This window comes from Echinops telfairi, unplaced genomic scaffold (assembly GCF_000313985.2).
Source record: "Echinops telfairi isolate 266 unplaced genomic scaffold, ASM31398v2 ScPeMD7_2291;HRSCAF=2852, whole genome shotgun sequence".
NCBI lineage: Eukaryota > Metazoa > Chordata > Mammalia > Afrosoricida > Tenrecidae > Echinops > Echinops telfairi.
The window spans coordinates 18,816,675-18,826,955 of record NW_022106189.1 but is presented as its reverse complement, the minus strand read 5'-3'; the positions used below and the strand labels follow the sequence as shown (position 1 = coordinate 18,826,955).

Here is a 10,281-nt window from a genome sequence, read left to right as displayed (position 1 = left end):
GAATGCTGCATTCTTCTTTATATAGTCCCAAACCACAGAGCATTTGCTCCGCACACAGACGGACTGTGTATGGTGAAAGGCTGTAACCCTGACCTACACCTTTCCTGATTCTGAAACATCTCCTTGTTCGGGTTGAATGGTTGCTTCTTGTTCTATCTGTGTGAGTCCCACAGGGGCACAAAGAAGGTCGGGAATCCCCCTTTTCTGAAATGCTACCCACATTGGGTGATAATCCCAGGAGTTCAATGCCTCTGTACCATCAACGTAACACAAGTCAATGTCTTTCCGCTATTCCCTACTTTCAGTCAAGCTCTATCTGATATCAGCAATGACATCCATTATCCCGAGTCCTCTCACCTTGACTTTCTGGCAGTCACCTGCCGATGTAGCACTGCAGTCAATGTCTGCTTGTCTGCTGCACAGTTGAACGTGTGTGTGGCATCAGTCATCCGGCTCGATACTTTCTGAATTCTGTTGGATCACCCTCCTTTCTTTGGAAAGGACACAAAGAGGTCCCTTTCTGCTGGTTGGTGTGATGCTGTCTTTCAGATTTCCTGGCACAGCCTCGCGGGCCCCTCCAGCACCATATGCATTTGTTGAAACATGTCAGTGAGCATTCTGTCCATCTGGAGCCTTGCTTTTCCCAATACCTTCAATGCAGCTGGAATTTCTCCCTCCAATACCATCGGTTCTTGGCCGTGTGCTACCTCCAGAAAGGGCTGAATGTTGGCCAATTCTTTTCAGTGCCATGACGCTGTGTAATCTTCCATCTGGTGTCATTCAATAACTTGATTATTAAAAAGAATTCAGCCCACCCACCAAGTCCATGTTGACTCCTAGCAACCCGACAGGACAGGGAGAGATGCAACACCCCTGTGAGTTTCTCAGACGGTCACTCTTTAAGGGAATCGGAAGCCTCAACTTTCTCGTGTGGAGCAGTGGGCGGCTTCAAGCTGCCAACCTTGCAGCTACCAGCCCCACGCATAGCCACTACGCCACCAGGGCCCCTTCCTTAGAGAGCGCCTCCTGTAATAACTTGGGGCTCGAATGATTTTCTCTATTTCTTTCAACCTAAGAGATGCCAGTGCACTCCCCCTTTGCCTTGCTAAGCCAGGCCTCTGCTCGGTTCAGTGCTGCTGTTCTTCGTCTTCCTGAGCGGCCCTTTCACGTCACCACTTCTTCCATTTGCCTTTGTTACTCTCTGCGACCAAGAGCGACCTTCAGAGTCTCTTCTGACATCGACTTGGAGCTGTTCTTTCATCTTTTAAATGACCTTTTGCTTTCTTCACGTAGGCTGTCTTCAGCGGCATCCCAATCTATTCTTAAAACCAGGGTCCTCAAACTTTCGAAACAGGGGACCAGCTCACCGTCCCTCAGACCCGTTGGAGGGCCGGATTATAATAAAAAAAACTATAAACAAATCCCTATGCACACTGCACATATCTTATTTTAAAGAAAAAACAAAACGGGGCAAAAACACTGAGTGGGCTGGATAAATGTCCTCGGCGGGCCGCATGTGGCCCGTGGGCCATAGTTTGAGGACCCCTGCTTAAAACCATTGGATGGAAATAAGAAGCACGCCGAGAGCTGGTTTCCCTTTAAAAGCACACTGCACACCAAGGTTATGGGACGGATAGCCTAGATGCAGGCAGGCGTTGCCTGATGGACATGAAGCAAGGCCACAGGGGGCCCAGAAGTGGGGAGCGGCGATGGCTGGGGACATGGCACACTGTAGGAGTGGGGACAAGTAAGGCAGCCTGCCTAACTTATCAGTAGTGGACACTCAGACAGAGCATCGCCTGCTTCTGTCCCTGGCCTTAGTAATGAGAGCCAGTTCCTGCTCAGACACCACCGCGGGCCAGGCACTGGCCATCCAGCTACTTCTGACCAGCGTTGGGCCCCATCTGCCAGTGCAGGATTTCTGCATGGATGGTCAGGAGCAGATCACCAGCCCTGTCTTCTGCAGTGTCTCTGGGTGGGGTCGAACCGCCAACCTTTCAGCTAGGGTGTGCCTGCTCACCCACATGTGACACCAAAGGCCCTGTAAGCATTTCCTTTTCCCCTCTAAGGTTTGGGTAAGCATTCCAACATCACAGATATGGAATGTGAGGTAGGGGAGGGCCCACACGGTAGATCTGTCTGACCCCCATGTCTCGGTCCTCCTATGCCATCCCACAGTGCTTGCCCCAGCCCACAAGGGCTGGGCTGCCTTCTCCCACCCAGCCCCTGTCCGCAGAGCTCACCTCCCGGAGGGAGCCCCGAGTGCTGAGGAACTTGTAGATGATGTAGACAGGCACCAAGACCATGGAGGAGAGGGCGATGGCCCAGCCGACCCAGTTCGCCCAGTGTGGGAAGACGTAGTCATCGTAGGTGAGTGGTTTGAAGTTGATGACGCTGACCACCACTACAAACTGGAGCCCAGAGCAGGAGGGGGGCGGGCAGAAGGAGGGCGGGGGGAGACAGAGAGGGAGAGAGAGGGGAAAGAGAAGGAGATGGGAGAAATGGAGGTGAGATGAGGTGAGAAGTGGGTTATTGGGAAGGAGGAGGTGGAGCGAGGGAGGGAGAGGGGAGAGAATTCCAGATGACAAAGAGGAGGTGGAGAGGATATAGTGGAACCGGGTCAGGGGTGGAGAGGGAAGGAGGAGGGCATGCTTGGTGAGGAGCTGGGCTTCGTGGGGGTGCACACAACCCCCAGGGTCCCAGACTCCAGACCACCCTCAACTGGAAGCACATCTTGGCAGCAACAGCACCAGGCATCCCAACTGTCACCGCCCCAGAGCCCCCTCCCTGGAGAAACAAAGGTGCCCACCCCAGAACTCCCCCTCCCCCATCCAGGACACAGCCCCCTTGGCCCCTCTCTTGGCCACAGGCAACACACCAGGAGGAAGGCAGGACTGACAAACTTCCAGCAGAGTCTCCAGTAGAGGCCTGGCTTAAACCCCATCATCTGCTGGATGTCGTTGCTGAACCTGTCCACACCTGCACACACAGGGCAGGCCCGTCAGCCCCAGGCCATCCCCCCTCCCTCCCTGCTGCTGCCCTCCCACCAGACTCAGCCCCTGGGGAGGAGGGAAGGAGGCGAGACAGGGACGTCCTGGGCCTTAGGGGGACTGGAGATGGCTCTTTGCTGGCCGCAGAGCAAAGGTGAGGAACAAGTTGAACACATCACTACCTTCTGGGTGCCTGGCCGAGTCACATTCCAGAGGAAGACAAGGGCTTAACAAGACGGAAGAACCTGTCTTGGCCAGGTCTGCCTGCTTGCAAAGCCCTACCTCCCTCTTCTTCCTAGTTTATTCTTAAAAAAACAAACAAACGGCACAGCACGTTCCCTGACTTTGAGGGCTTTCGGGTCTCTTGCTAGAGGGGCACTTCCAAAGTTGAGCAGAGACAATTGGCCCCTGGAAGGGATCTGTTGGACTCTGGGATTCGCAAAAGCCCCTTTGCATCTCCAGGGGCATGAGGAGGGCCCCCCCCACCCTGCCCTCAGGGAAGAGTACATACCATAGAACCAAGAGACCCCGATGGCTTCCATGAGCACAGCAAACAGGATGGAGGTTCCCGCCGCGAAGGTGTCCAGCAGGGTCAGCACGTAGATCCCCCCCTGGGACATGGGGAGGGCACTGAGGCCAACTTGGCTACATGTGACCATGCCTATTGCATCCATCACAGCAGGGTCCCCTCCCAATGCCTCCACTCACTAAGAGGGCCAGGATGCTGTGGTACTAGTGCTACCGGTTTACCGCTAGCAATAGCTTCTGGCGCCCCTAGACCTAAAGGTAGGTATTGCAGCCAATTAAGAGAGTAGTGGGTTTCCAAGGGACTCTTCCTGTCCCTCAAGTGAGTAAGCAGCCCAGGAGGTAGCCTTGGTATCAGAGTTGAGAGAAGAGAGGGATCGAAACCAAGAGGGGGCACAAAGAGAAATTAACTCCCACCTCCCTTCGCTGCCGAGGGCTGGGGGGTCACACCATGGTTGCCCCTGGAGCTCACCTGGCCCTGCCTACCCCCGGCGCCAAGGCAGGCTATGTCTCACTTTATGGAAACAGCCCCCCAGCTGCAGGCAGGTCCAGCACCCGGCCCGGCTCACCTTGGTGATGCAAAACAGGGCCAAGAGGAAGGTGCCAAAAGAGACCCCAAACGTGAAGAGCTTCCGGTGCCGCTTCAGGACCTGGAAGTCGTCGGCCAGGCCCGTGATGACTGCCTCCATGCCCCCCATCTGCGGGGAACCGAGCAGGTGGGCCTCGGACTCGGACACGGGCCCAGGCTTAGACGCCCCTCGCTCCCGGGCTGCTGCCCTGCCCGTCCTGCCTTCCCTCCGCACCATCCGGCCCCGCTTCTGCCCTGTTCTCAACCAAACTCGGAAATGGTGTGGGAGAGGGGGTGGGTCAACTCATTCTCCCTGAGCTCCCACCTGCCCCTGTGCCACTCACTCAGCCTGCTCAGGACCCGCGACGCTTACAGCAGAGGGAAAGCGGTGACCGCCAAGACACCCGTACCTTTCTAACCTAATATGATGTGTGAAGATCCTAATACTTAGAATACAGACGTAAGGGTCTTCTGGAAACAGCTCCTAAAGAAGAGATTCTCATGGCGGGAGCTTCAGACACCGGTTTGTGACAAGGAATGTTGGCTGCCTTCCTAATTAGCAAGGCACCCCGGGAGGCACCGTGGTTACATGTCAGGCTGCTAATTGCAAGGCCAGCAGTTCGAAACCACTACCCACTCTGAGGGAGAAAGACAGACTTTCTACTCCCGTAAAAAGTTGCCTTCTCAGAAACCCACAGGGTTCTACCTTCTCCTCCAGGGTCACCCTGAGTTGGCATCGGCTCAGTGGCAGTGAGTTGGTTTTTCGGGTTCTCATGATCCAGCCCAGTGGTTACCCCAGGTCCCAGTCTCTCGGTGTCTGAGGGCTCTCCCGTCCCCCAGGTGTTGGCAAGTTTATTCTCAACAAGGCCACAGCTGCAGCCTCACAAAAGTAAAGCGGCTGTGCTTGGTTAGGCGGGGTGGCCGCCAGCGGGGAGACACACCACCTCGACCCCGGTCAGACGTGTCCATCAAATCACTGGTCTGTCCTGTGAGCCTGGAAGCAGCTTCGTAATCCTACTCAACGCCCATCAAAGGGAGACAGAAGGGAGAGGAAACCCGCTTGCCAGCCTTCCTCAGACACTTTTTGCCATGTCCAGCTACGCTGAGCCTAAGGATGAGGCCTGGTGGCACAGTGGTTGGGCATTGGGCTGCGAACTGCAAGGTCAACAGTTTGAAACCACCAGCCACTCCATGGTGAAAAGAGGAGGCTTTGTAGTCTCGGAAAGTCACAGGGAACAGTTCTGCCCTGTCCTGTAGGGTACGCTATGAGTCGGCATAGACGCAAAGGCATTAAGTTTGGTTTGGGTTTTGTGGATAAAAAGATGTCAGCAACCAAGACTCACAGATAAGTAAAATCCAAGGATCCAAAAAACTAACCAAGGCTCTGTTGGTTGTCCATGAGGAGTGATCAACAAGAGTTCACCCTCTCGGGGGTCAGGTCCCCCAGCTGCCAGCAGAATGCTGGGCTTGGATTTCCATGTACCAATGAGTTTTCTATGGGTTTTTGGCTTTGGCCTTTCTGGGTGAGGACTCCCTTCCTGGTCTGGATGTGAATAGGGTCGTCTTGGAGACAATCACTGCACCGGGGAGAAGCAGCGGCACAGATGTGGGTCAGGGGCCACCACAGGGCGTGTCCTGAGCAGGGTCACTCACCGAGCTGTCGATGCCCAGGGCTAGGAGCATGATGAAGAACACGACGGCCCAGAACGTGGATCCCGACAGGGTGGAGATGGCTTCAGGGTACAGGATGAAGACGAGGCCAGGTCCTACAAACACATCAATGGTCTCGTCAGTGGCTGGGACTGTGAATGGTAGGACAGGTGTGTGAGGGCCTCGCAGCCCACACCCAGCCCAGTGACACCTGGCCAGCCACATGGATGGAGGAGCAGACTAAGGGGGGACCAGAGATGGCAGATGAAGCCAGCAGAAACTTAAAATCCCCAGGACACGCAGGATCCCTGGTGGCATCGTGGTTATGTGCTGGGCTGCCAACCACAAGGTCAGCAGTTCAAAACCACCAGCCACTTTGTGGGAGAAAGAAGCTGGTTTCTACTCCTGGGAAACCCCAAGGGGCAGTTCAGTTTACCTTAACATCGAGGGTCACTAGAATTCAGAATCAACTTTAGGGTCATGAGTTTGGTTCACTAGTCTAAAAGTTAACAGTTCAAACCCACCCAGAAGGCTCACAAAAGAACAGCCTGCCAATCTGCCTTGATAAGGTTACAACCAAAAACCAAACCTCATACTGCACCGGAGCAGGTCTACTCTCTAGCCAGGCCTTGCCATGAGGGGGAATCGACCTCATGACACCGGGCTTCAGTGGGGGTGGCTGGAAAAGTGAAGGTACCTGATGTGGTCAGCACATGGGGCTGGCACAGAGATCACCTAAAATCCCCACTGCCAGCCTCAAAGGAAAGTGTATCAGATAGGCCATGTGGGAAGCTCCAGGTCTGATCCTCGGAGTCCCCAGTCACACAGGAGGATTCCGCAGCCCCTCCTTGTTGGGCAGGGGACAGCGTGGATTGTTCCCCCACCTTCAGTGGCGACATCCTCGATGTTGACCTTGTGCTCATGGGCCATGTACCCCAGGATCGAAAAGATGGCGAACCCAGAGATGAAGCTGGTGATGCAGTTGATGGTGCTGGTCAGAAGGGCATCCCTGGGGGGAAGGGGGGGCGGCGAGAAACACTGCTTGCTCAAATCTGCTGACCCTGCCCACTGCACCCTGGGCCAGCCGTGCCATCTGCAGTCTGGATATAGCTTCAAATGCTCCCCTCCCCTGGTTGGTTTCCCTGCCTCCGCCACTTGATCCCCAGGGCCCCACCAGCATTGTGTCAGCACCTGCTGGTGCAGGAAGCAAGCTAATTGCTTGCAGATGGAATCGTTTGATATTGGAATCTGGTCTCAAACTCACTTGTTAGACTATTCATTCACCAGCTTTGTTCCTCAACACACTTCCCACAATGCTATGATGACCCAAAGCCCCTTCCAGGAGGACCTTCCATGACTCCTGTATCAGAACTCTTGGTAGAAACCAACTCCCTCAACATACTGATCCACACACAAGCCACCTCCGTGCCTCTGATGTCCCCCTCGTGAGAATGCTGTCCGTTCCACGTCTGCCCGACAAAGTCCTAACTACGTTGCAAGGCCCGCTTCAAATTCACCTCCATGCTTTCTCTGGTCCCCGTTCAGTAGGCTTCTTAACCACCTGTCCCTGTGTATCCATTGGCGAGCAGCATGCATGGATCCACATCTGTGTCCACTGAAGCCCTCAGGGCCCCAGGCCTGAGGAAGGCTGTGTGAATGCTTACTATTCTGAGGCAGGCCAGAGCCTTCCATCTCTGCTGCCCCGTCTCAGAGGTCCAGCCTGCCCTGCGCTCTTACGTCAGACCCTGCTGGATCCTTACCCTCATGCAATCAGCCTGAACATTCTCTTCCTGTCTGCCTGAGCAGCCGATAGACAGAGCCAGGCAGTGCTGACTTCTCTAAAAGCCACACTGTCCCTCCATCCTCGCTTCCCCCGTGACCTCAGTACCCATGACACTCGACATTCCCCATCCTGCACCTTGCGACTGTCTTAGCAGCATCTTGAACTGAAATCCGCCCTCCGTGCTGCCACACACCATGGTCACAGAACGCCCAGGGAAGTTCCCGTTGTCCATTTCACAGAGGAAGTGACCTCGGAGGAAACTGGCTTGCCCAACATGGTGAAGCAAGACTCCAGCAGGGCAGGGAATGGAGCCAGTCCCGTTAGCTCCCAAACCATAGCCCTCTCTCCCTTTCCTGGCAGGGGCCTGCCCAGGGTTTAGAACTTTCCAGAGCCCCGTGGCATAGCTCACCGGTAACAGTTGTTGTCGAATTTGTTGTAACTGGCAAATGCGATCAAGACTCCAAATCCAGCCCCCAAAGAGAAGAATATCTGTGTTGCCGCATCGATCCACACCTGAAACCAGGAAGCAGACCTGCCCTCGGCATCTCCCGGAACGCTAAGGGATGCTCTGAGCCCTGACGAAGTGTGGCCTCATCAGAGATGGGTAGCCACAGGAAGTCCCTGCCCTCCCCCCACCCCCACCCCCAATTCAATCTGTACAAAATAAGCCTTGGTGCAGTCAATCAATGTGTCCAGCTGCAAACCAAAAGGTTGGAGGTTCAAGGCCTCTCTGAGGCATCTCAGAAGAAAGACCTGGTGAGAATCAGTCAAAAGAAGCCAGCCAGAGGGGGCGGGGGGTGGGGGATGGGAAGGGGGGACTCCATGGGGCTCAGACATCATGAGACATAAGGGCTCAGTGGCTGCTGGCTAGTGGCCAAGCACTCAGCCCAGATGACCCCCCTGGTGCCACGTGATGTCCTGACTTTGAAATAATGTCAATAAGGGAGACGTTCTGGTCTTAAAGGTAGATGGGAGAAAGGCAACGGAAAGGCGTCCACAAAAATCCTGGTAGGTTTCTACCCTTCCAGACAGGAGTGACGCCCTGTGGGTCAAGGCTGGAATATTAAGTCTGCCTGTGGGGTGGGGGTCGCCTTGTGTGAGTAGAAGCCTAGAGACCTGAGACTTCTCCAGCCTCTCCGCCTCAGAATGTGTCACTGTTGCCATGTGCATCAAGTCCATTCTGACGCACGGTGACCCACACGACAGAGGACAGCTGCCCCGTGGGCTATAATCGCTATCGGAGCAGGTCACCGTGTCTTTCAGCCCGTGGAGTGGTTGCTGCTTCCAACTGCTGACCCTGCAGTTGGTAGCTGAGCACTTAGCCGCTGTCCCACCAGGCGCCTGGCCTCGTGATCCATGCCAGGTCAAGTTCACCACTCTAGGTCTCAGACATGCTCACAGGAGTAACCTGGACTCATGGCTACAATGCAGATCTGTGCGAGTTCAGTCATTTCCACCCTTTGTGCTGTCCCAGGCTCCCCTGCTGTTTTGAGGACAGGGTATAGCTAGAGGGGCCATCTGTTAACAGAATCGGGGTTTAATTTCTCCATGTCTGAAAGACTTGGGGTATTCGGACCATAGAACAAATGGCACTCTGAGGTTCTGAGGTGTTTCACGATTGACCTGGCAGGTGTAGCCAAGACACTGGGTTTGCCTCTGGCCCCAACTTCACTGTGCTGCTCTGAGCCCCACTCCTAAGTTCACCTCACTTGCATGCAGAATTGAGGAGCTGAGGAGGCAGTGGGGGGCAAGAGTCAGCAGGTTCAAACTCTTCCTGGTGGCTAATGCTGCTCGGTAGGCTGATGTCACAGGATAGTGGCAACGGCCAGGGCTGGGGTCTAGAGGTTGAAGCGGGGCTGGAGTGGCTATGGGGACAGGGCAGATGTGAGGAGACCCAGGACATCTCCATCACAAAGTGTGGATCTCTTTGAGTCAAGGGGTCATGGTGGCCACTAAATAATAGAACCTCAGGATTCTAAACCAGCAGAGCTGAATAGGCGGACACCTTCAGGTCAGGGGACCAAGATGAGGCCCAGGGAGGAAACAGTCCCATGCAAGGCTACCCGGCTCGTATGTGGCAAAGCTGGGACCAGAGTGCCATCACTTCAGACCCTGAGAGTCATGACACCACCCCCATCACCCATCACCTGGCCCAAGGGCTGGTCCCTGGCACTGACCGTGGCTTCTTTTAGGCGGTAGAAGTCGATGTGCAGGTAGGCGTTGATGCCGTTGGAGGCTCCCGGCAGCGTGACACCGTGGACCAGCAGCACAAACAGCACGAGGTAAGGCAGCGTGGCCGTTATCCACACCACCTGGGCAGTGACAAGCTCTCCATGAACGCCCCCCTCTATCCCACCCGCCGTCACTAGTCTCCAGTCATGCCCTCCCTCCACTTGCTTCCTCACAGAGAACATGCTCCAAACATCCTCTCCAGTCAAGGCCTGGGGCAGACTCTGGACACAGAACAGTGAGCGAACCGCTAGTCTCCTCCAGACGCCCAGAGGCTAGTGGGAGAGGCCGCTGCAGTAGCATGGCACCATGCTGGGAGCCTGAGATGCAGAGGGAAGACTGGGGTCTCACTGCCATGCCTCTTCCTCTACAAAGCCACTGTTCCTAAGCCTTCAAGTTGCCTCAGTAGAGTTCAACACACCCACTTTGCGCTCCCTGCCTTCCATCACACCCCACCAGGATTGGCTGCTGCAGCAGTGGTCTCGCTGGGAAGAGACTATTCAGAGATTTCTCCTCTCTGCTTATTCTCCTCTGAC

General features: G+C 55.2%; 1 protein-coding gene across 1 annotated transcript in view; it reads right to left on the bottom strand.

Annotated features, from left to right (window-relative positions):
• SLC6A2 (solute carrier family 6 member 2) overlaps positions 1–10,281 on the bottom strand; it is a 40,647-nt gene that overhangs the window by 4,013 nt on the left and 26,353 nt on the right. The window contains exons 5-12 of the mRNA XM_004704662.3: positions 9,694–9,828; positions 7,926–8,029; positions 6,618–6,742; positions 5,737–5,849; positions 4,085–4,213; positions 3,502–3,601; positions 2,879–2,979; positions 2,244–2,411 (exon numbers count right to left, since the gene is read on the bottom strand). Coding sequence (XP_004704719.1) covers positions 2,244–2,411; positions 2,879–2,979; positions 3,502–3,601; positions 4,085–4,213; positions 5,737–5,849; positions 6,618–6,742; positions 7,926–8,029; positions 9,694–9,828 — 975 coding nt within the window. The remainder of the gene's footprint in view (positions 1–2,243; positions 2,412–2,878; positions 2,980–3,501; positions 3,602–4,084; positions 4,214–5,736; positions 5,850–6,617; positions 6,743–7,925; positions 8,030–9,693; positions 9,829–10,281) is intronic.